Source organism: Dermacentor andersoni, unplaced genomic scaffold (assembly GCF_023375885.2).
Source record: "Dermacentor andersoni unplaced genomic scaffold, qqDerAnde1_hic_scaffold ctg00000042.1, whole genome shotgun sequence".
Lineage (NCBI taxonomy): Eukaryota > Metazoa > Arthropoda > Arachnida > Ixodida > Ixodidae > Dermacentor > Dermacentor andersoni.
The window spans coordinates 1,565,089-1,591,786 of record NW_027314756.1 but is presented as its reverse complement, the minus strand read 5'-3'; the positions used below and the strand labels follow the sequence as shown (position 1 = coordinate 1,591,786).

Sequence of the window (26,698 nt, the reverse complement as noted above, 5' to 3'; positions counted from 1 at the left end):
TGAACACCATTCCGCGTATCTGGAAAGAAACGTGTTCGGAATATCATCTGGTCCAGATGATTTCTTTGTATTCAGGTGTAGAAGGGCGGAAAAAATGCCTTCTTCGCCTATGCTAAGATCGGGTACCTGGAAGCTGGTTGATCTGAAATTGGTAGACGGACCACCACCCCGCAGGAACACAGAAGAAAAATAGTCGTTGAACGTTGCCGCTATTTGTTGTACATCGCGTCGAGTGTGTAATGGCGCCGACAGTGCCCGCGCAGACTGCGCTGGGGAATGCCGGCAAGCGGGTGCCGGGAGGCCTAAGATTTGTCGCCTTCCGATGTGCTCCCTACTGACGCGGAAAATATTCTGCCGAGACCTGCGCAGTGGTTGCATTGCGATTCCGGACACCGTCTCACTTGACAGTTTCACAGGTGCTGACACTGCTGTACTGACATGCGCAGAACTCGACGACGGCGAGATCATTCGTCAGGTTTCTGCTGCACCCATTCTCTATGCTGCACCGCCGGACGATGACTCCGAGTCGGAAGATGACGCACCATGTGCTACGCTGCCGTCGCATGCGGAGCGTGCACAAGCAGTGACTGTGCTTTCAGCCGCCTATAGTGACCGTGCGACCCTCTCCGAGATTCAGGCTTATCTGATTGCGCGTAAACGGAACAGCGTGCAACGGCGCACTCACGATTTCTTCAAGCCTAATGCCGAGCCCGAATAAGTGCGTGGAAATAAAGGATTTCATTTTTTTTTCTTAATCTGCTTTTTCGGACACCTGTTTATTCGGACATTTCCGCGGTCCCCGTGAGGTCCGAATAAACGGTCGGCGACTGTACCCGTCTTGACACATCGAGATTACGGCGAGTGGAGACTTCCAGGCTCGCGAGGTGCAAAGAGCCGTGAAAGAGCAGAGCAGACGACGCGAGCGCCGGACCAATGGCGAACCGCGTTGGAGTCACGTGGCGGGCGCGGCCAATCGCAGACTCCGGCACGAACTTCAATCATTTGCTTTTTGTGTGCTTGTTTCTGTACGGAGGAGATAGCTGAAGCGGCAAATTTGAAGACGGAGAAATGCGCTTTCCAACGAGACCAAGATGGTGGCGCTCAGTTGCGCCGTTCCATGAAGCCCCTTAATTTTTCAAAAGTACAGTAAACCCTCGTTAACTCGAAGTTGTAAAATCCGGGAAAAATTTCGAGATAAGCAGAGTTTCGAGTTAAGAAAAATGCCGAAAATTTCAGTGACCGGGTCACTGAAAGAGCCAGTGATAACCAGCACTGCTAACAAACGCTCCACAGCACGAGGGGAGCTTTTGCAATAAACGCAGAATTCCCAGGAAAAACTGAATTTTATTGTTTTGAAAAGAACTTGGTGATGCTTGCCTGCTTGGCGTTGGCATTCGGCGCGAGAAAAGCGTGCTTGAGCTGCTGAACGCACCGCATGAGCCGTTGTTCGCCGCCGCTGCATTCAACTTTGTTGCGGAGCAAACGTAGCAAGTTCCTTGTTTCTGCAGTTGTCGGCACTTCTCTAGGTGGTTCTTCGTCAGCGTGATCGCCGTCGTTCACTGCCATTTGAACAATGTCGGCGTCGGACAACATTCCGGTAACGGGCACGTCAGACTCGTAGAGCGCGTACTCTTCAAATCCGATTTCGCCGTCTTCGGCATCGCTGGCGCAGCCGGCAGCTTTGCGGACTTCGTCGCAAAGTTCATCGCAATCATTGAACTCGTCAGTGTCTGGCTCGAGCGATTTCTCGGCGCGCGAAAATCCTGCGTGCGCGAAACAATTGGCAATCGTCAATGGACGCACTTGTCGCCAGGCTTCGGCGATCAGGTGGACTGCACCCAGCAAATCTATTTCGTACTTCTTACCACTGTCGTATGAGCACAAAATGCGGTGCAGGAGACTCTTCCGATAGAATTTGCGAGCAACCTCAATGACTCCTTGGTCCATCGGCTGGAGCACGGACGTCATATTAGCAGGCAGGAACTCCAGCGTGACTGCCTCCAAGTTGTTGATTTTTCCGTGGCCGGGGCAGTTGTCCACAACGAACAACACTTTCCGGCCGTCCCTTGCCATTTTGCGGTCAAGAGCACGTACATACTCTTCAAAGAGCGCTGCAGTCATCCAGGCCGTTTTATTGGCGCGGTAAGTCGCATCTCTCGGGAGCCGTGCATTTCGGAAGCACCTTGGATTGAGCGACTTACCGATAACAAGCAGCGGCAGTTTTTCATCGCCGGTGGAGTTGGCTCCGAAAAGTATCGTCACTCGGTCTTTGCGCTGCTTAGCGCCTGAGCACGCTTCTCCCTTCGCATGTATGTGCGGCTAGGCAGCATCTTATAGAACAGTGCTGCTTCGTCGAGGTTGAAAATGTCCTTGTCCGCATAAGCCTTTTGCAGCTCAGCGAGGCGGTGGTTGCGCCAGGTGTCTGCAGCCCCTTCATCAACAGTACCGCTTTCGCCGTGGATAGGCTTCGAGGCCACGTTATTTCTTTTTTTAAATCGTTCAAACCAGCCATTACTGCAACTGAAGTCTGTGTGGCCCATCTGCAACGCCAGAGCGTCTGCCTTCTCCATCATCATTTGGGTTGTCACGGGAAGGTTGGCTGCCCTGACATTCCGGAGCCACAGCATGAGTGCTGCTTCGACGTCCGGGAATTTCGAGGCCCGAATCCGCTTCCGCTCGCTGGAAAAACTTTGCTCGAAGCCATCGAAGACCTTCTGCCAATTTTTTAAAACTGTCGAAAGCGTCGACAAGGGGATGCCGAATTCTTTGGCGATGCTTGTTTTCGATCTTCCCGCCTTGTCCACTTCCTTGATTAACGCGACTTTTTTCTCCAGCGTCAGAGACTTACACTGCTTGGGGCGGGACATCGTCGTCGTCCGTTGACCACACACCACACTCACAACAAAAAAAAATTGCAGTCAACGCGTCGTGCGCACAGCGCGACGAAACAAAGAACAGAATCGCACACGCACAATAACGTCCGCACGGGCGAAATGCGGTGGCACGACTACCCGATAAAACCCATGAGCCCCCGCGCGCAAGCGGCGCACACCACGTGACTGCTTCCAAGGTTACTTGACGTGGTTGACGGAAAACGGCTGCATCCGCGGGAATTTTGTATTCGCCCTTCGATCGTGACCGCGTTCGGCACTTTAATAGGAACCAAGCGCTCGCTCGGAGCCTTTATCACCTTTTGGTAACGGCCTTTGCCTTCAGCCGTCCCGGTCGAAATTTCGAGATATCCGTATTACGCCCGAAAAATGCTTCGAGATAAACGGATGCGAATACATAACACCTATGGGTGGGGAAGGCGCGGCGTGGAAAACTTTCGACTTAACCGATATTTCGACATATGCGAGTTCGTGTTAACGAGGGTTTACTGTAGCGCCATTCTTAGATCTTTCCGCCACCCCACTCACCCTGGCGCTTCCTCCTCCACGCCTCCTGTCTCCCCAGCCTCCTCCGCTCCCCCATTGGCCAATCTGTGTCACGTGAAAGCAGGCGCCGCGCTTTTGTATATTTTTTTCTTTCCAGCGCATTCCGACCTCCATTGTTGGGCCTGCGCGACGAAAGTACGGCAGGTGGACTGACGGAGTGCGTTGGCGTAATAGAATGTGTTAGGGCCGAGAACTTAATTGCGATGCCGTGCTGCTGCGCCTTCGGTTGCCGCAACAGACACAGCGAGGGCAAAAAGCTTTTTGCTTTGCCATCTGGCGGGCGCAACGCAAATAGTGTGAATTCACAGGATCGGGCGGGTTGACTTCGAGGAAGTGGCAAAGAACGCACGGCTTCGTGAAGTGCCACGGCTCCACACAACCTCTCCTTTTGAGCCTAGTTGACACCTTCCGCTTCCAAAAAGTGTATGTGTTCATGCTATGCGTGGTTTTTAGAGCGTTGAAGTTGACTTTTTTTTCGAATGTGCTCTCTTTGTTTCATGCAGTTTCGTCTTGCGGTGAAAGTGCACGCATCTGCAGCTGGCCTGTGACATAGAAGCAAGTTTATACTGGATGTGTTTGGAGCTCCACCAGAAGATAGCACATTCTCGATGCTTTTGCAAGGCTCACTATGACTTATGGATGCAGTCTTTTAGCTTCGAATGTACGCCCACATGTATTGATTTGGTTTGTGGTGATTAACGTTTTTAACGTCCCGAAGCGACTAAAGCTCTGATGGAGGTCGTAGTGCATGGCCCCGGATAACTTTATCTAGGTCGCCAGGGGATGTTTAACGAGCACTTTGATCGTAGAGTCGCACGTGGGCTGGTAAATTCCTTGTTGGGTTTCATAATTCTCGTGCGGGCTCGCTAGCGCTGCTTTAGAAGTTGGCGCCTCAGCGCGATTGTATTTCTTCAATATATTTTATTTACTAGTTGTAACAACGTGTCATTATTTCGTACTTTTGACGGCACCTCCAGGGCACCAAAGCTGCAATGGGAGCACCAAAGCTAGAACCAGGGCTGGATGGGGCTCGCCGAAGCCTGTGCATGCCAAGGGAGTATAAGATAGGCTGTCCGTAATAGCGGACAGCCAATTTTGTATGCGAACACTCCCTGCGCCGCCTGCTTTATTGTAATGTCACATGCTCTTCAGAGGCCTCCGTTAGCCATTACATGTGCCCTCCTGAAGCAGTACATGTAAAAAAAAAAACAATCTATCGTCACGATTACCAAAGCACCCCGCAATGAAAAAAGCGGCCCTGTTGCCAGGCATCGCTGACCGCAGACAGCCGAAATCTCTCACGCGCCGGCCGAACAAAAGTATCCTGCAGGTACATAAATGAACCTACGAAACCATGTACAGTCGCCGACCGTTTATTCGGACCTCACGGGGACTGCGGAAATGTCCGAATAAACAGGTGTCCGAAAAAGCAGATTAAGAAAAAAAAATGAAATCCTTTATTTCCACGCACTTATTCGGGCTCTGCAGTAGGCTTGAAGAAATCGTGAGTGCGCCGTTGCACGCTGTTCCGTTTACGCGCAATCAGATAAACCTGAATCTCGGAGAGGGTCGAACGGTCACTATAGGCGGCTGAAAGCACAGTCACTGCTTGTGCACATTCCGCATGCGACAGCAGCGTAGCACATGGTGCGTCATCTTCCGACTCGGAGTCATCATCTGGCGGTGCAGCATAGAGAATGGGTGCAGCAGAAACCTGACGAATGATCTTGCCGTCGTCGAGTTCTGCGCATGTCAGTACAGCAGTGTCAGCACCTGTGAAACTCTCAAATGAGACGGTGTCCGGAATCGCAATGCAACCACTGCGCAGGTCTCAGCAGAACTTTTTCCGCGTCAGTAGGGAACACATCGGAAGGCGACAAATCTTAGGCCCCCCGGCACCCGCACTGTCGGCGCCATTAGACACTTGACGCGATGTTTCCGTACGCCGCGTTGGAACACCGAAACCTCGACACAGCACACAAAGCAAACACTATCGTGCCGACACCAGTCGCACAAACGAAAAACGCGGCCTGCTCGCATCGTCGTGCGCGAAAGAAACAAATCAGCTGCTGGATTGTCTTGACATGGCTTACTAAGCTGAAACCGGAACTGCTGTACGCCCATTCTATCGAACCAAGCAGAAACGATGATGATGAGCGGGGATTTCCAGTAGCGCCGCTTCGTGGGGCAGCAAGGAGGCTTCGTTCAAAACAAAAATGGCGTTCAGCAAGTCGAACTATGCGCCGGTCAGAGTCGGTGCATGATGCCCTCGATCAAGTTGACTCAAGGAGTGTCCGAAAAATCAGACGAGAGGCTGCAAGGTGTCCGAACTTTTGGCAGTTGTTATACATTATGGTCTATGGGGAGAACGGTGGTGCCACGAAGCTGACCGAATAATCGGGCATGTCCGAATTTTTGGAGTCCGGAAAATCGGTCGGCGACTGTACACATACTTTCACGCAGTCAAAACCTGAAACTTTGGTAATTAGGCGCGCGTTTGAGCACACCGCGTGCTTGCGTCGTGTTTCAGCAACACGAACTCTCAACGTGCGCGCACTTTACGCCTTAAATACACCTTGAATACAGTCAACGACTGAATTTTCGGACATGCCTGATATTTCGGACGTCTTCGCGGCACCGCCACGAGCCCCATAGAATCAATGTATAAGGACATCTGAAGTTTCGGATGCTCGAACCCCCCGCCGTCCAATTTTCCGGACTTTTTGGCTCCTCGCACAGCGCCCTTGCGAAGGAAATCGACTTGCAGCCCAAGCATATCACCGCTTTGAACCACAACTAGCCGAATCTAGCCGTCACACACCTATTTGGTCTGGCCACGCTGGCTATGTTCATCGCCGCAAATGGCCGCACTTCCGCCTCCGGCGGAGTTTCCGGAGCGGCGATATTTCGTTTGTTTCAGGCCATGTTTTGGCTAGCGTGGCGTGAGCGTGGTGTGTGGTTGCGCTGTGGTGTCAAGTGTGCTCTGCGACGCTAGGCCTAGGTGCTTCGACGCTCGTCAGCGAACTCCACTGTTCGCAACTTGAGGATTTCGCTTGCCTTCGATGGCCCCCACTTCGTCTTCGTCGTCCTCGCCGATGGCATCGAAGCGCGGAAAGCAGTACCGTACCCACGGAAATAACTTTTGAACAGTTTGTTGACGCTGACAACGAGCTCAACTTCTGCGCAGAACTGACTGACGAGGGAATAGTCCGTCAGGTTGTGGGGGATTCAGTAGACTCCGATGTTGAAAATGAGGAGCCAATGCCTGCGCCGCCTACAAGCGCCGAGTTGACGCGAGCACTGTTGACTCTTTCATCGGTGTACAGTGCTGACATGACCCTTGCTCAGATCGAGGTGAATATGATCGCATGCAACCGGAACGCCGTCCAAACAATCAACAAGTTCTTCAAGCCACTGCAGCAATAACACTGGCTGCCCGACGATGGACATGTACATAATAAACCGGCAGTCGGCTGCATACAGAGTTTTTGAACGCCTCTTTTTATAGCACGTTCATTGATGCTTTGGCAGGGTTTCGGAAGCGTGGTACTTCGCCCTTTACCTCTAGATCCGAGAAAAAAAGAAAGGAGGTGCGTTTTTCAGCATGCATTCATTTTTTCGGACTGCCTGAATTTTCGGACGTTTTTACGTTCCCTAGAGGGTCCGAAAAATCGGTCGTTTACTGTAATAGTCCTTTTCTCTATTTCTTCCACAGTTCCAACACAACATTTTTAAGGCCAGTTACCGACTGACGAAGCAACATCTGTATTGAAAAAAACTGCTCCGCAGGGCTCGAACAAGCTTTTCCACAGATTTCTTCCCGTAGCGTTAGCCGTCGTCTGCTACGGCAGGCCCACCACCGATGGCGCCACCGTCGAGGCCGCGCCGAGCGGAGGAGGAGGAAGTGAATGGCGCTACTTTGGGAGATTGAGGGGCTTTACCGTTCCAGAGATACAGTCGAACCCGACTATATCGAACCCGTTTACATCGAATTATTCTATATATCGAACAATTTCTGGTCATGGTATAGTTACAATGAGTATATATAGCAAAAATTACGCTTACATCGAACAAATATTGCAGTGACTCCCGATATATCGAACGTCAAGCGGCGGAAAAGTGCCCCCAGAAGTTGGCTTTCCCTCGCGGTAGCGGGGAAACCCGGCGGCGCGGCTCCATCCAACCGCTCTCCCTACCGTGACCGCGCTGCCTCGGGCTGTTCGGGCGAGCCGTCGACACTCCCCCTGTCGCGCATAGTGAAGTCTATAATCCTCACTCTTTCTCTATCATCTTTCACTTCCCACTCCCTCTCCCCTGACGACGCTTCGCCGTGCTCCCTCACGGGTTGCAGAATCAAGCGTCCTTCCTTTCTTTAGATCACTATCTATCGACACTCCCCAGCAAAAAATGATCCTGGCCCGCCTACAGCGCTTGCTCAGACAGCCAATCAGAGGCTCTTGTGCGCTCTTCGTGCAAGATGGCGAAAGTGCGAGTTGTCTGGCTGCTTCTCTGGTTTATCGTGTTTGCGCCTTGTGGGCCTTCTCCCGCAGTGTTGCCGTGATGAAGCGGCAGAATTCGCCTTTCGTCGTGAAGATCGAAATCATAAATCGCGTCGAACGCGATGTCCCCGCAGCGTGCAAGATTCCGAGGTGCACTCTTAGCACGATTAGGGCTAAAGTGGCCAGACTCGCAACCCGGTGCCCATTGCGCCTGACGCATACGCACGGCCGTGTACGAGGCGTTCTTCATACGTGCCGATTTCCGCGTGCTCGGTGATGACTGTAAATTCTAATGAATGCGACGAAGCCGTTGCCGGTGTTGCCGAAGTTTGGAGCGAGCTGTCAAAATTTCCGGGACATTCGAATCAATGGTGGACGAGTTTGTGAGTGCAGATGATGGTGTCGCGACGATGGTAGAGCCCGGAAACGAAGACTACATCGCCGACATCGTACCGAGCACAAATGAAAGTAGGCACGTTGAGGAAAGCAACTACGGTCCTTTGCCCACATCCTCCGAAGTGACTGGTGCACTCGCATTAGTCCGGTGCTTGTGCGCGAATGCGGAAGGTTGCTCCGACTCCTTAGACAACGTGGGGAAGTGCGTGCGTCGCAGGCAGCGAAATTGCCCAAGCATAAGAAAATGCAGGACTAATTTATGCGAAACTAAGCTAGTTTCGTCAATAAAGTGATTTTATAAATGGTATGTGCTTTTATGACATCCAATTATTTAGCAGGCTTATATCGAATTATGCTCTATATCGAACTGATAGGCATTTTTTTGCGAGTTCGATATAGCCGGGTTTGACTGTATTGTGGCTTGAAAAACGCAGTTCTTCCTTGATTTCCGCGAAATCTTTCGCCATCTTGGCTGATAAAACAAATTTTTTAGAGCACTTGTACGTGGTTTATATGGATGATATTTCGGAATCAGATAGAAAAAGAGTTATAGAAACTGAAAATGTGATTTTCAAAAAATTGGTTTCTTTGGCCATTTTTCGCGATTGTAAAACCCGCGTCCCCCCATAAGTGACTGACTGAGAATACCACTCCAGCTTGTAGCCAAGCCCAAAATGAAGCCCCAGCTTGGCCCACAGCTGCCATCACGAAAACATGCTCTGTCGCCATTTTGTGATGCCAATGAGGCTGCGTCTGACGGCTCTGACAGTAGGCTGTTGCCAACGCCACAAACACGGTTTTGGTTTAGTATCCGACTGTAACGCGCAGGCAATTTTCGAAGATATTTTCTCAGAATAAAGGCGTGCATTAGATTCGTATAAATACAGTAATTCTTCTCTGTGGCTTAAAAAACAAAGGTACTTCAAACTGACAGGCGAAATCCACCTTTAGCGACAGAAGGGTTTGACAACATTGACAGAGCCCACCCACCTTGAGAGCCATCTTGACTATCTGCAGCATGACCAGAAGGGTATGCAGGGGAAGACACATCACTGACTGCAGTCTGTCCAGCTGTGCTAGGTGGGTCCTGGCTATGGAGCTGCTGCTGTTCCTCTTGCTGCTGCTCTTGACAATGTAGCGAATTGTCCAATGGGTTGTACCCTGCCAAGGAGGAGCCCTCATACTGGCCAGCATGAGCCGTGCCCACTTGAGAGTCATAGCCCTGCCACTGACCATCAGCAGATGGCCAACCTTCAGCTGGCATTCCTTCTGGATACTGCTGTAAATGAGAAGGCACATAGAAACGAGACATTTTTTCCCTCCAATTTTTTCTAGAGCAGCCGAATGCTTTAGACCAGCAGTCATGAAATGGGACCAACCAAGAAAATTGAGCCCATCAAGACACTGGCTCTTGGTAACATTTCCTGTTGTTATATATGCAGTTAAGTCATATGTGCACAGTAGAGTAAGTGCTCAACATATTTCGAAAAAATAAAATAAAATAAAGAAATACATAGAGTACAAAAAATAGTCAAGGGATATGCACCATCCAAATGGAGCATTGTCTATGCTCTGGGATATCATAGTAACCAGGGCCCTTTTGCTGCAGTGCATCTATTCCAGGATAAATATACTCCGGTACGAACCGCAGGAATGAAACATCAACAATAGCCCCATGTGTCCCAAGGTATCCGTTGGCAGCGCCAGGTATGTTGGTCAGTACCTAGTTTACGGTACCCCCACATAGGCAATAATGTGGCAAAACAGCATGCACAGCTGTGGCAGCGTGGCTGTTGCAATAGGCAACTGCAAATCAGTCCCCCCTCTATAGCTCCACCCCTAGCTTTTGTGAAGAGGCCCCACTTTTCGAAGTCATGCTGTGTCGATAAGTTTGTCGGCATCTGAATTCCAAATTAACGCGGTTTTACTGCACAATTTTTTATAAATTTTCTCGGATAGTCAAGAAACCCATAACTTCTAAATTCAGCAAATGCATTTTCTGGTAGAAAACTGCAACATCTTGCACAGTGTTCTCCCCATAAGGGAAGAAAAAAAATAATAGCAAAGCTCTTGCTTTCTAGAAGTGTCTGAACCTTATATGCCAAAATTTTGCTATTTGACCCATGTACCTTATTTTGGTGTGCATGTGTGCATGTGTGTGTGACATGACGTTGATAGTATTTCACTACCGTGACATCGAGAAATGTGACCTTGCAGCCACAGCTGTACCCGTTCTCGGGAGGTGTTCAGCAATTGCTTTATCTGTCGCACAGCCTGTCAACCATATCCAAGCAGTCTGCCTAACTCAGCCCTCACAAGTAAGCAGCGCTCTGTGCATGCCGAAAACCAATGCACTAACACAAGTGGTCCCAGTCCCTGACGCACACCAAAATACTGGTCGGCTGCTTCAACATTCTCTCTACCAGTCGACAGTCCCCAAGACAGATCTGCAGCTCTGCACAGAGCCACGGCAACCACAACCTATGGCACTTACCCACTGCACCGGGGTTGACCCGTACTGCTGCTGCTGCTCAAGGCCAGCCTGCCACTGGTTAGTGTCACCACCCCATGAAGGTGCCACCCAGCCTTCCTGGGGACCAGTTCCCTCTGTCACAACAGCTCCGCTGCCATACTGTTGCCCCTCTTGAGGCGGCACAAACTGAGGAGCGCCGGGATAGAGCGATGGCGGGTGGTATGCCCCGTCACTCGTCATTGGCGCCACCGCAGCCTCGTGCAAGTTTGTCCCGCCACCCACTCCAGTTGGGTCAGGTGGCTGTGCCCCACCCCCTCCCGTCCATGACTGAGGACCCACCGAAGTGATCTCCTGATGTGAAGTACTCCAGCTACCACTACTCCAGGACTGCATTGGGGCTGACATCATCCCATCCCCACCTGCCACTGCAGCAGATTCCTACAATGAAACAGGAAGCAGGATTTAATGACATCCTCTGAATCATGAAACCTTGACTGAAAACTTCACTAGCACAAGGTGCCCATGATAACAGGCACTTGGTGAGAAAAATCTACAACAGCCGCCATGCAAATCTGAACAAAATATGTCCATAGCCTATTAGATGCTGGTGCCTCTTGTTCTTAACAGTGTACATATTCAAACTTTGTGATTTCATTGTTTTCTCCAAAATTTGAGAGCTATAATTTCTACAGCAGTTGCAAAGAGCACACAGACATGCCACACCAACTACAATGGTGGCAGTGGTAACAGAAAGTGCATATGATGTTATGCTTCTGCCCGATTCTTCACACTTCAAATTCTCTCATCACGGACAACATGTATCAGCCTCAGCGCAAAGTCTTGTTGACATGGTATATCCAAGCACCATCACAAGAGACATCACACCACAGAACACCTATACAAACTTAGAGAAGGGAAACTGTACCTTCCACAGTGCAACGGAAATAAGCGTAGCGGTGGCGTTGTGAACTAAAGTATGCGACCACAGGTGGCGCTGTACAACAGGAAACGGAAACGGGGTTTTGCACAGTATGGCCGCAGGTGTTCTGTGGCTTTACTGGGTTTCTGGCTGCTGTGCCTCGATCGCGCCCCCGCCAGTTTGGTTGCTGTGTGGCAAACGTAGCACGTACATATATAAATATATGTAGCGCTGAGTCATATCGAGTTAAGGCACACTCTGAACTGACTTTTAAGGGCATCCCGAGCGGTTTTTCGTTTATTACGCCCCCGTTACCCCGAGTTGTGCCGCCGCGCTCCAGCTGTTGCATTTCGTGTAGGGCTACTGACAGAATGCGGTTTCCAGGCGGCACGATGGCCTCGACTGGAATAAACGCACACGACACCAAAGATTGAGTAAGCCTGAAAATATTTTATTTGCATTTTACAAGCACAACAAAAAGCACACGTCTACGCATCCACACAAACGCGGTTACATAGTCAAGAACATAGTCAAGAAATGGCTCATTAATAAGGGTAGCACAAACGCACAAGAAAGAAGACCTAAGCTACAAAACGTACGGTCGGCTGCTAAGTATAATAATTTCCCTGTCACCGCGTGTCACTTTCATACAGCATCTTTACAGCACTACCAGGCCGGGTAGTTTGGCGGAAAGAACGCAACAGCTTACGGCCGTCAGCTGCCTCTTCTTTACGGGTGTCATATTTATCCTAATCTCCGCATCAACGTCGTGCAAGTCCGCATACAGGTATCTGTATCTGAACCATATGTAACAGCTTAATACATGTGTAGTGAAATTATGATAACCACTGCGTCTTATCAAACATGTATTGGTTTTGCAAATGCGCATTACAGCTGACGGAACGACATACTGTAAGTGAAGCACAAGAGAACAAGGACAAAAGGAGGATACAACACTTGAAGAATAAATGTAGGATTAGTAGGCGTACAGCAAACAAGCGATGACGGAGAACAGACAATGATGCATCGGGTGTTCTGTGACATCGGTTTGCGTACTTACGGTGTTATGGAGATCAACGGCATAAAAACGTACCTTCAAGCGTACTCCCTCAACCTCCGCCGCATTCATTATGATAATGAACGCCTAAAGAATATGAGGCACTATTTTTTGCCAAGAGTAGACCTCTTTATAACAAGTCTATATAATGACTCGCAGACGAAACCAGCATGCTGTTCGAAAATGTTTTACCGCCGTAGTATTCGAACGCCAACGGCCAGGAAACACATCGATACCAATAGGCTGTCGGCTGTCGGTGGTTAATCAAGTACAAAAATCTTGACGCTATAACTAAAAAGCAGCTTCAACAATCTAATTTAAAAAAAATCAACTGCCTATTTGCCTGAGGTAAAAAACATCCTTAGACACCTCGATTGTTTACGTCAATGGTTTGTGTAAAGTAAAAAATTCAGCATGTTCAGCGCCCCCAGCAGAGAAAGCACAAATTAAAGTATGCGACCAAATTACAGTAGCTCCACTTGCGCGCTTATGCTGAAACGCGCCTCGATTGATTTTTTGCCCTCTGTGGCCATTTGTTGAACTTGAGAGTGTGCAGGGCCTGATCACACTTTTTCAATCTGCTCTCATGCGCACTGTTCTTGTTTGGCATTCGTTGCTTTGTCACCTATAAAATATAGAGCCCCTGTCCCAGTCCCATTGCAGTCCTCACAACTGCAACCCACTGGATTAATAATGCCATCTGTACAATATGATCGTACCTCCCAATCTACAACTGCTGCACACAGTACATGTAGTGCGATCTGTAAGCGTGGGGTTACACTATCTTTTGCATTAAAAATGCCGCTAACTAGGCTGTCTACCAGAATCAAACAATTTTTCTAAAAGTGTCCATCACCGTTAAAAGTGACCAGAAATAGTGGACTGCCTATCACAGCTGTTCATGAATCCCTAATCCGAATATGTGCAGCACACAGGTGAAAAGCCGCACTTGAAAACTCAGTACACAGCTAAAATGAGCAAAATCATAAACCAGGCTGCAGCTATTTGTTACAAGACCATTATGAAAATCAACTATGGAACTACTAATAGGAAAGCCACCATAACCTCATAGCAGGAAACAATGAAAGCAGTGGCTACAACTGTGCCCATGCCAGCCCATCAATCGTAATGTCACTGCTGGCCACTATCCAGCTAAGCTTAGCAAAAAAAAAAAAAAAAAACTGTGCACTAAAAAGGATGTTTTCTGAAAAAAACAAAAAAGCACAAGAAACAGGCATTTTTCTGCACTACCGTATTTACTTGCATAATGATCGCACCCCTGAATTTTGTCGTCAAAATTCAATTTTTTTTCTTTCCTGTGAAATGATTGCACCCCGAACTGCCACAGCGATGTGTGTGCCAAGTCTAGCTAATTATGATCACACATGCCATCTGTCGAATGCTATTGAATGCTACGCGAACGACTCTTGCACGCACCAAACATTCTTAAGCAGATGCCCTATTTTATTCCTTTTATCACTTTCCACACTTCCATGAAAAAAAAAAAAAAAAAAAAAAAAGCTACAACGAAACTTGCCTTGGCTTGGCTTTATAATGGTTGTGGTCAACAACAACAACAAAAAAGGAGCCTTTTGATTCTTCTTGTCTGCACACGTGGGCACGGAACAAATCACGAGCGGCAACAATAGTGGCCACGTTTACACTGATACATTAGAAGTTTACCCTATTCATACGCCGATGCTTGTAGCACAGCTGAGATATACGCCCACCCTTAGCGGAAGCGTGCCGTATTAGAATACAGTTGAACCTCGCAATAACGAAATCGGCGGGAAACACGAAAAAGTTCGCTGTCGCGAGAATTTCGTTGTTGCGAAATGAGACAGCACAGATAGGTAATGCATCGCAGAACAAAACTACAGCTACATTTCGTTGCCTAGAGATACGAAATGCATTGAAGCCTATGGGCGTTCGCCGGGGATACTAAAATGTTTCGTTGTCGCGGGAATTTCGTTGTTGCGGTATTTCGTTATCGCGGGTTCCGACTGTAGTAGTGACGACAAATACCGCAGTTTCCACAGCATACCCGCCATGTGTTTCTATGTCACTGGCAGCTAAGCACGCCCATCTCTGTTTCTGTACCCTCAAAGTGGACATGGCTACGTTATTGCCGCAGACTTAATATCGGCAAGTCTGCCGATAGTAACGATATTACCGTATTTACTCGCATAATGATTGCACTTTTTTGTCAGAAAAATTGACGCAAATTCAGGGGTGCGATCATTACGCGGGTTAAATTTCCCACAAAAAAAAATTTTTTTTTCGTCCCGCTTTTGCTGCGGGTGCGGGACACCAAAACAAAAATGGCGGCCGGCGGAACAAGCCGAACGCGCCGAACGCGATTTTTTTTTTGTTCTCGTGAGTACATTACGTGCACTGAAACAGTTTCTTCCGTATCAGTGATGCATAATATCGTTAATATCGGCAAGTTTGCGGCAATAACGTAGCCATGTCCACTTTTAGGGGACAGAAACAGATGGGCGCGCTTAGCTGCCAGTGACAGAAACGCATGGCCGGCGTGTTGCGGAAACTGCGGCATCTGTCTTCACTACTATCCTAACACGGCACGTTTCCACTAAGGCTGGGCGAATATCTTAGCTGTGTTACAAGTGTCGACGTATGAATAGGGTACAGTTTTAATGTATCAGTGTAAACGTGGCTACTATCATTGCCGCGCGCAATTTGTTGCGTGCTCACGAGTGCAGGTGAAAAGAATCGAAAGGCGCCTTTTTTGTTTTTGTTGACCACAACCATTATAAAGCCTACCCATAATAAAGGAAAGTTTAGTTGTACCTCTTTTTGTCATGGAAGTGCGGAAAGTGATGAAAGTAATGAAATGAGGCATCTACTTAAGAATGTTTGGTGCGTGCAGACGAGTCGTTCGCGTAGCTTTCGACAGATGGTAAGCGCGATCATTATTAGCTAGACTTGGCACACGACATATCGCTGCGGCAAGTTCGGGGTGCGATCATTACACGGGAAATAAAAAAAATCGAATTTTGACGACAAAATTCAGGGGTGCGATCATTACGCGAGTGCGATCATTATGCGAGTAAATACGGTATTCATTGCTGATACGGAAGAAACTGTTTCAATGCGTGTAATGTACTCACAAAAAGAAAAATATCGCGTTCAGCTAGCTCCGCCGGCTGCCATTTTTGTTTTGGTGTCCCACACTGCTATAGCAGCAGCCACCTCTTTGTTGACCTGTTGTCATCTCACAGCAAATGCGGGATGAAAAAAAATTTTTTTTCTTTTCGTGGAAAATTTAACCTGTGTAATGATTGCACCACTGAATTTGCGGCAATTATTTTGACAAAAAAGTGTGATCATTATGCGAGTAGACATGGTAATTTCTACAACACACATTTTGCAGTGACCTCTCATATATGTGCTCACATAAAAAGGGCATGACATTGACGCACAGCAAGAAGGAGGAGAAAAAGAAAGCAATAATTTCTTTAGAATATGGTCTCCAGTATTAACACTGGTTCCAGATGGTATCACTAAACAGTGATGATGAGACCAAATTTGGTCTTGCTAATCACTAGAACTATTTTCTCCATAAGATAAGTGCACAACCCCTACCACAGAATTTTCTCTTGACAATGAAATGTAGAAAAACTATGGGGCACCTAAGCAATTCTTATGATGTGTAAATGCGAGAGCGTTACTTGTCGCTAAGTTTCCTCGCTGCAACCGCTGCAGCTCGCCGTGCTCGCGCTGCCCTTTGCGTTGTAGGGGGCTTGGGTGGTGAACATTGTTTTGCTGCAGCAGCTTGCTTCGCATGTTTTGCTGCGTTGCGATGGTGTTGTACTTTGTCAGCAGTGAACTGGTGCCTCAGGCCACACTTTGCTGTCTCCCCTGATGATGTAGACGCAGCTTCGGATGATGAAGGCTCCATAGCGCCGACAGTGGCGTCACTCCCATCATGAGCAATCTAGTGGATTGCCTGCCAGGCAGAGCCCAACCACGTGCACAGCGTCGAAGATATTCATCAATGTCGCCTGCTGCAATGGTGGCGCAGTGGTTAGCATGCTCGGCTCCGGAGCAGTAGCAGTGACGTTGGGGGCCAGAGCATCGAATCCTCACTGTGCACACTTTTATTTTTTAGTTTAGTTAGACGAAGATGACATAATTTGTGTGCGTTTTCTCTGCCACGGCTTTCTGATGATGGCAAGGTCGCATAATGAGCCAAGTAATGCTCTCGTATTAAAAACATTAACATCCCTTCCCCCCAAATGGATACACCTGGAAGCTGCGCACGATACTGCATGTAAGCCCACATGCAATGAACTAAAGGAAAATAACACTAATATCCACCTGGTGGGTGTTCCAGTTCCAGTAGTTCTCTCCCTGCCCATAGTGGACTGCAGAACCAGCAGTGCTGCCGTTGGCTGCTGTCATTGCTCCCGAAGACCAGCCCTCCTGGGAGCAAAAACAATGACATGCTACAATCTCATAACTGCCACCCCCACCCCGATGGGCAATTTTACACTGCCAAGCCTCTTTGGATTCAGACCATGCCCCAACAGATATTGTCATTCAGCCTCTTCCCTTTTTCCCTCTCACTGTCCCATGGTGGAGGTTCATCAAAGCAACTGCTTAATTGGCTGGGACACATCATCACTAAGCCACCTCACAGAATCTAGCTCAAGTGCAAAGCTAAGGAAACAAGCAATATAGAAGCACTGCACTTCTGGGCATACAGACACATCTCGAGATTACCCTTTCTGCAGGGCTACACAACTACAGTTCAAATAGTTATCATTCCCCGACTGCATAGAAGCTTTTGTTTTTCTCACAGAGAGCAGTCAAAGCAAAAACTAGACAAGCAAACTCAGAAACACTACAGGTTAGCACTCTGCAGTTCTACAATGAGAAATAAGCAATCAGCTTTGCTGTGTAGTTAAGAAATAAACACCATCCAATGAAAACGCAGTCAATGCATCAATAGAAAGCTTATCACATCTAGGTTATTTCACGTCATGCTATTCTGCCCCAAGTACATCCAGTATTCAACAAAATTACGAGCTCCAAATTATCTGACAAAAAAAAAAATTTATATTATCGGATTTTACGTGCCAAAACCATGATCTAATTATGAGCCACACGGTAGTGGGGCACTCTGGAATAATTTGGACCACCTGGGGTTCTTTAACGTGCACCTAAATCTAAGTACACGGGTGCTTTCGCACTTCGCCCCCATCTCCAACTGATCTGGCATACACGGCGATGCTGCCTAAAATACAAGGCTGGCACTGTAGACGTGACTGCAGTGCGCACTCCTGTCCATTAAACTGAATGATAAATTAAGCAATCAAGTTTTAGTGTTACTCTCTCCACATAGATAAGTATATATTCAGGTCACTCTTGAAATATGACGTGTTTGTAGTCAACTTGGCAAACAGTAAAACATGGTTATAAATCCAATGAGACAAACCGGGATTATTTTCATGAATTAACTGAAAAAAAAAAAAGAAGGAAAACATGGGGAAAACAACTTTTTGACATAAGAGTTTTAGATTTACCTATTGGCTACATCTCCATATAATTATCACAAGAATTTAGGCATTGTTTTCGCCTCATTATTACTCATGTCAAAATTGTTTCCACTTATGCCCTGGTCTACCGCACTTGCCTTCATCACGTCACTGGTGACCTGCTGCTTGGACAATAACCACTTTTAGTTTCAGAAATGATGGTATCCTCACAGAGACAATTGTAGGCTGTAGGAGGAGAGGTCAAACATTACTCAACCTGGATTGTGAATCACGTCTTCCATTCGCCTGTGAGAACACAATGTCAGGCACTGTCCCTGAGATGCTTGAAGCTTTAGACGTGGTGACATAAAGGGCTTTGTAAAGCCCATTATTCCATCTCACAACTTGTAGCAATTCCATACACAACAGTAATGCCTGACTTTTTACCATAGTGTTAACCTTTTCAAGCTGTAACAGGATGGGTACACTAACATCAACTTACACCAAAGGTATTTCCAATCTTTCTTGAAATGTGTCAATGGAATTGCAGACAATGAGTATATTGTCACGTGGTAGTGACGGTTAAGAAGGCAGAGAAACTGTGATTAACGAAACGAGTGTTTTATTGGGCGAACTTGTGCCCTCAAAAACAGGCTACACTCAAAGAACAATGGTAGCGGCGAACACGATCGGCGGTCGTCGAAAATCTGATCAGCGGGTCCAGCGCGTCGGCTTTTATACAGTAGTCATCGAATGTTCCAGACTAATCGTTGGGACCCGCGTGCCTTCCACAAAGTTCTACACCATTCGAGACAGGCGATGAAATCAGATAACGCAAGGTTCGGCAACAACAGACAGCGGATAGAAGCATCGATAACTTTCCAGAAACTTCGGATACATGCAGGCGTGTCCCGCGCTGTGCGATAACATTTGTCAGGCGGCAAAACGTGGTCGCCCAATAAAGATAAGTACACGTGTCAATACCCCCATCTTAAAAAAGCATCGACCCAAACGAAAGTAATAAAGAAAAGCACTCGTAGCAAAGAAAACAACAAAATAAGGAAGTTCGTCAGCGTCCGTAAAAGGGTTTAAGGTGCACCACGTGGACCACTTCAGATAGTGTGCGGCGCCGCTGTGAACGCGAAATGCCGTCTGGCACGACCTCATAGTCCAGCGTGCCAATACGTCGGATGACCTTGTAGGGTCCGAAATAGCGTCGCAATAGTTTCTACCTCAGTCCTCGTCGGCGTATCGGGGTCCATACCCAAACACGGTCGCCGGGCTGGTACTCGAAGCGTCGTCGGAGGTTGTAGTGTCGGCTGTGGGTACGCTGCTGGTTCTCGATCCGTAGGCGGACGAGCTGTCGAGCTTCTTTGGCACGCTGGAGATAGGTAGCGACGTCAAGGTTCTCCTCGTCAGCGACGTGCGGCAGCATGGCGTCGAGCGTCGTCGTCGGGTTCCTGCCGTAAACCAGCTTAAACGGCGTGATCTGTGTCGTTCCTTGCACCGCAGTGTTGTAAGCGAAGGTTACACACGGCAGGACCGCGTCCCACGTCTTGTGCTCGACGTCGACGTACATTGCTAGCATGTCGGCGAGGGTCTTGTTCAGGCGCTCCCCGTGAGACCATTCGTTTGCGGATGGTAGGCAGTTGTCCTCCTGTGGCTTGTCTGGCTGTATTGCAGAATGGCTTGTGTGAGCTCTGCTGTAAAAGCCGTTCCTCTGTCGGTGATGAGGACTTCTGGGGCACCATGTCGCAGCAGGATGTTCTCGACGAAAAATTTTGCCACTTCGGTTGCGCTGCCTTTTGGTAGAGCTTTAGTTTCAGCGAAGCGGGTGAGATAGTCTGTCGCGACGACGATCCACTTATTCCCGGATGTTGACGTCGGAAACGGCCCCAACAAATCCATCCCAATCTGCTGGAGTGGTCGGCGAGGAGGTTCGATCGGCTGTAGTAACCCTGCTGGCCTTTTCGGTGGTGTCTTGCGTCGCTGTCAGTCTCGGCATGTCTTGACGTAACGGGCAATGTCGGCGGTCAGACGCGGCCAGTAATACCTTTCCTGTATCCTCGACAGCGTCCGGGAGAATCCGAGATGCCCAGCGGTTGGATCATCGTGTAGGGCGTGCAGTACTTCTGGACGCAGTGCTGACGGTACAACATGAAGGTAGCTGGCACGGACTGGTGAGAAGTTCTTCACGAGCAGGTTGTTTTGTAGCGTGAACGAAGACAACTCACGCCTAAATGCCCCAGGGACAACATCGGTGTTCCCTTCCAAATACTCGATGAGGCCTTTTACCTCCCGGTCTCCTCGTTGCTGTTCGGCGAAGTCTTCCGCGCTTATTATTCCAAGGAAGGCGTCATCGTCCTCGTCGTCTTGAGGCAGGGGATCGATGGGGGCGCGTGATAAGCAGTCGGCATCAGAGTGTTTTCTTCCGGACTTGTATATTATGGTGACGTCATATTCTTGCAGTCTGAGGCTCCACTGCGCCAGCCGTCCTGAAGGGTCCTTTTAAGTTAGCTAGCCAACACAACGCATGATGGTCGCTGACCACTTTGAATGGCCTCCCATATAGGTAAGGGCGGAATTTTGCTGTAGCCCAAATGATGGCGAGGCACTCCTTTTCAGTCGTAGAATAATTGCCTTCCGCTTTTGACAGCGACCAGCTAGCATACGATATCACCCGTTCAAGTCCGTCTTTCCTCTGGACTATGACGGCACCGAGGCCTAGGCTACTGGCGTCAGTGTGGATTTCAGTATCGGTGTTCTCGTCGAAGTGTGCAAGTACCGGCGGCGACTGCATGCGTCGTTTGAGTTCTTGAAATGCATTGGCCTGCGGCCACAGACGACTCCAGAGATTGGACCCTGCCATGAATTTTAGGCTACCACCGAAAATTCAACGAAGCTGTGCCAGTCTTCTGCACAGACTAAGGCGGGGGTAGCGTTTACGCGCGGATACGTGCACCTCATGCGACGCACCGAGTCTCCACACTGTGAGGTGTGCAATGTGACTGAGACTATAGGTCATGTGCTTTGTGACTGCCCTAAGTACGTGGAAGAGCGTGAAAGGTTGGACAACGACCTTACGCGTCTCGACAGCGCACCGTTGTCGGAGGACGTTATTTTAGGCCCTTGGCCAGATGCTCAATCGAGTTTCAAGGCCATTCAGGCATTACTGAACTTTTTAAAAACTACGGGCTTGGATTGCAGACTTTGAGCATGCGAAATTGCTTGCGATATGTTCTACATCTTCCTTCTATCGTCATCGTCACCCATCATGCACCTCTTCCCTCTTTCTTTCCCTCTTCCCCTTCCCCTGATGCCGAGTAGCTGGCTAGAGGAATATACCTCAGGCCGACCTCTCAGCATTTCGTATCATTAAACTTCTCCCTCTCTCTCTCTGGCGGAGTGGTCGAGCACACTCTTTGGTTATATTATTGGGCGAACTTGTGCCCTCAAAAACAGGCTACACTCAATGAACAATGGTAGCGGCAAACACGATCGGCGGTCGTCGAAAATCTGATCAGCGGGTCCAGCGCGTCGGCTTTTATACAGTAGTCATCGAATGTTCCAGACTAATTGATGGGACCCGCGTGCCTTCCACAAAGTTCTACACCATTCACGTCAGGCGATGAAATCAGATAACGCAAGGTTCGGCGACAACAGACAGCGGATAGAAGCATTGATCACTTTCCAGAAACTTCGGATACATGCAGGCGCGTCCCGCGCTGTGCGATAACATTTGTCAGGCGGCGAAACGTGGTTGCCCGATAAAGATAAGTACACGTGTCAATATGAAGACTCAGCATGTTCCAGTCAACTATAGTTCACAACAAGAACTTACATTTAAAAACATCAACTCTTGATGTATAGGGTAAAGCAGCATATATCTATGGTTTGCTCGTGTTGAAGCTCGAACAGGAGGTTGGAAATACTACAGCCCAGAATCCAAGTTATACATTGTAAAGCAAACAGAAAACTTCCAGTGCACTATCTTTCTTCAGGTAGCCAGAAGTTAGAAAACAGCTCTTTGAATCAATTTTGTTGCCAATTGCATTCTGTTATAACACGAAATAATAGTAATAATACTTATTTCACAATAAATGCAAGCTCATGGAAAGCGTGAGACTAAAAAGCAAAAAAATGCTTGATTTTGGTTTCATACCTTTTACAGCAGCCAACCACAGGGAAAACCGAACCCTAAATTTTACACTCATAACACAAACCTTATTCTAATTAGAAACAACATTAATCCGATAGCACCCCTCGTGGTAACTTAGTGGCTATGGCATTGCCCTACTAAGCTTTCGGTCATGGGTTCAATCCTGGCTGCGATGGCTGCATATCAATGGGCCAAATGCAAGAATGCCTGTGTACTTAATTTAGGTGCACGTTAAAGAACCCCAGGTGGTCAAAATTAAGTCCCCAGTTCAATCAGATCGTGGTTTTGGCACATAAAACCCCAGAGTTTTAAGCCACATGTTCTCTCATGTAGAAAAAAAAACAGATAACTAGAAGCTCTATCAAGGCACACAAATATAAGTACTAGTACGAGTGCGCTCCAGTTCTGAATAATGGTAAATAATAAGTAGGTACTGCGAACACTGTGCATGCAATACAAAGAGAACTTACAATAGTATCCCACTGCATGGAAGCACATAAAAAAGCAGTGGTGCCAGGTTTAGCCCAAATTTTATCATGCTTTCCAAGGATGCCGAGGGGGGCACACAAAACACCGATGCAAAGGGTTGTTTTGAAGCCTGCACCTTCAGACAAGGACAAATCCTTATTTAACTGCAGAGCTTGCTCTCCGAGAACACCGAAAGTGGTCCCTTTGGAGCATACCCACTACAGCCAAGTCGACGGCAATTTTTCCTCTGATACGCTAACATTACAAGCCACCTATGAAAATTCTACGTTCTTCCCTCCTCGAAATGCAGCCACCAGGACAAGGAATTGAACTCGCACAAGCTACCACAGCTCTTGAAAATAAAGCATCTGGTTGCTACTCAAGAAAAAATTCAGTACTAATGGGACAACACAAGAAAGGGAGAGGACAACTGCTGCTGACACTTTTAATGGTGTCACACATACACTTTATGTAGAAAACCATGTAGAATATGCGTGCAGAGAGAAATCACCATAACTAAATGACCAAGAGAGCACATCAGTGAAATGACTCCAAAGAACTCAATCTGGTACCATACATACTTGCGTAAGGGCTGCACTTTTTTTTCTCTAGAATCTTGGCTGGGTGTGGCCCTTACACAAATCAGGCCGCTGACAGCCATCTAAAGGTTCATAATGTTTCCGCAACTGTGGCAGAGGGTAAGAGAGATGCAAATGACATAACGCTGCAGTGAACAACCTCAGACGCCAGCCCATCGTCCCTGACCAGCGCTGGCCCAAACAGGGCTCCCTTCTCTAGAGGCAAAATGCTACTGATACGACTGGAAACACTGCAAACGCAGCCGAGACGATGCACCACATAAAGAAGTAATGGCACAGCGGTGCCAGCCTGAGCGGCATCGATGGAAAAGCAGCTAGTGTCATCTAGCGGCAACACGACTAACTTTTTACTCTTGCTCTGTAGCGGCAATGAAACTAACTTCACCTTCCGGCGGGACGTTTTGAATTTTTCCCCAAAATTTTTTCCTGCAAAGTGGGGATGCGGCCCTTATATGAGTATACAGGGTGATCATTTTTAAGTTTTACGGAATTTTTAAAAATCGCTTGTGGCAGATAGCATATTTCTTGTCACTGACCTGGATTATTCGAAGAGGCAGACATTACTAGCATGCGAAATCGAAACACACATTCAACTAATTAGAAAAAATTGAGTAAACTTTTTAACTGATTAAGTTACGGCACATATCGCAATTAATGAATTGTAGCCTGTGAGTTTGCAAGACGCATCTACATGAAATGAATTTCAAGGATTACGCTAGTTTCGAGATATTACTTTCCGAAGTGCGAGATGAAATACATGGCCGTTCCAGTTACTTTTATGCTTCAATGCATAAAAGAGCATTTTGTTAAAAAGGTAAGTGGACCACCAGTGAACTTTTACGCCGAGTTTGATGGCGTATATCTCCAAACAGGTGCCATTCTGGAAATTCATTCCAAGTGGATACGCCTGACAATCTCACCGCCCAAAATTCATAAATTGCAATATGCAGCATAAAGTAATTAATTAGGAAGTTAATTATTGTTGAAGTTGAATATATGTTTCGATTTTTCATGCAAATTACGTAATGTCTGCCTCTCTGAACAGTCCAGCTCAAGGATTAGAATTATGGTATTTTCAATAGGCGATTTTTAAAAATTACATAAAACTTAAAAATTATCACCCTGCATACGATATTATGCAAAAATCTACAGGTGCAGCACCAACACATTCCAAGGTATCTTGGCTGCCTTTCAATATTTTATAGCTTCTTCAAAACTCAGCAAACTGTCCTTGTAACCATATCATATTTCATGTGTCCAAGTACCACGGTGACCTCCACCTTTTCGGACAAATTTTGTAGACGCGTAGGGTACAGCTTAAGTAGAACATTCGCACCACAATTTAAGTGAAGCGTTACGGATTAATGGAGCTACAAGCGATTAGAAGTTACCCTCCTCTCTAGCCATGCTTTTCCTCCTCAACTCATTCGCCGAGCGAGCGGGGCTAAGCTCCGCCTTCACTGGTGCTGCGTCACGATGTGACGTCACATCGTCCACTTCCGGTTCTTTTGGAGCCCGCCCCCGCCCGCGCGAGACCTCTCCGCTAGCCGCTTGGCCGTCGACCCCAAGCGCGAGCTATCGAAGCAGCGTGCGTTGCGAGCATTCTGTCGTAGTGCCGAACGTGTCTGGTATTCCGGTAACCACAGGCAAGCTGGTCATTTCGGCAAATGACTGGAGGCATGAGCTAAAGCTGATGAAGGAACTTTAGCGTAGACGTACGTGAGCGGCCTGATCGGTCTGCACGGTCCAGACACTTGTTGGCGCAGCGCTTAACCAGCCAAGCAAAGCGCTAATGTTGCTCTAACCAAGTGTAAAACATTTTAAACATTTATAAAAACAACGTGTTGATGATTACACTCCTGCGAAAAATACACACCAGCAGCAAAGAAGAATACACTTCGTTGCTGCTACTGTGTATGGTTGAGCTCTGTGCCACCAGGTGGCTGCACCATGCAGACCATGCCCTTCTGCTCATCTCGTGGCTCATCCCGTTACGGCACAGTCAAGCGGCCAGACCCTGTTCCCTTGCGCTTGCGTTTGCCCTAATACCGGACTCTCGAAACGCTATTGCGTTAGTAATCTTCCAATGTAAAGTGACGGCCACAAACGCGCAAATCCTGGCGCCGATCGGATAGCGGCAGTCCGATGCGCAGCAGCCAGTTCGCTCGTACGCTGCCTTGCAGAGGGACACGATCTCACAGCTTGACATATTGCCAGTCGCTACGTTTGCAGTCCACAAGGCAACAAAGTCGAATCATAGTGCTGGCGAAAAGACTGAGACCGACTCTGACCGCGGAGCTCTCGTCAAAATGGAGTACGTTGTACAGAAGCAGACGACCATTGCTGTTTGCCGGAAGTGCTTAAGTGTATTGAAAAATTGTTCTTGTGCATTCTCTTTATGTTACTTTCTTTTTATAAAAACAAATTAACTAACACTCCAACTATTACGAAGATCATTTGTTTACCATAAAGTTGGAAAAATTATCGATCACGCGCCCTGGTCAGCCAATCGGATAGCTCGCCCCACTGACGTCGTATGGGTGATTTCGGTCATATGGGTAGGGGCGGCTTAAAATTCCGCCGAGCAGTGTGCTACGATCGGCAGCGATGTGCATTTTTAAAACCTTATAATAAATTACACGCTTTACGCGGAGCACTTAGATGTGTCAATTAATGATCAGAAGGACCTACTCTAACGACTCAGTACGTTTGTAGAAAATCGTCAAAAGCGTTTCAGGGTCCCTTTAACAACTTGTAATTTTTTTTCCCCCTCTGCAGTCTCAACAAATGTGGCAATGCCACCTTAGAAACAATGAACAAGTTGCTCCCTTACAACAATCACTGATCAATGCTCAATACCTGTGAGTTGCTTTGCGGCTGCTGCTGATGCTGTGGGTCCAGCACTGCTGTGGGATACTGTGCTGGCTGAAAGCTGGCAGTCCCATCCCATTGGGGCATTCTGCAGGAGATATTCACGAGTGGCACGTCAATCGGCACATAAACACGCATTACACAGGGCATTGGGCACACAGGGCACACTGAAGAGCCCCGTTTCACATCAAGAATGCAGTTTAATTCCCATCTGTTGGCTCTTGAAATATTTTTGCACAAAATAGCCTCCACAATCACACTAAGTATGCAGCAGACAGGAATGTCCATGGACATGCTGCTTTCAACCAATGTGAACAAC

At 47.9% G+C, this 26,698-nt stretch overlaps 1 protein-coding gene and 1 pseudogene across 6 annotated transcripts in view; both read right to left on the bottom strand.

The window, feature by feature from the left end:
• Positions 1-26,698, bottom strand: part of LOC140212784 (uncharacterized) — a 237,803-nt gene that overhangs the window by 204,041 nt on the left and 7,064 nt on the right. For 5 of the 6 annotated variants that reach the window (XM_072285779.1, XM_072285783.1, XM_072285780.1 and 2 more), the window contains exons 4-7: positions 26,368-26,467; positions 17,123-17,227; positions 10,827-11,243; positions 9,323-9,611 (exon numbers count right to left, since the gene is read on the bottom strand). In XM_072285779.1, coding sequence (XP_072141880.1) covers positions 9,323-9,611; positions 10,827-11,243; positions 17,123-17,227; positions 26,368-26,467 — 911 coding nt within the window. The remainder of the gene's footprint in view (positions 1-9,322; positions 9,612-10,826; positions 11,244-17,122; positions 17,228-26,367; positions 26,468-26,698) is intronic. The other variant, XM_072285781.1, reaches the window with a different exon arrangement.
• Positions 1,345-2,966, bottom strand: LOC140214417 (tigger transposable element-derived protein 4-like; annotated as a pseudogene).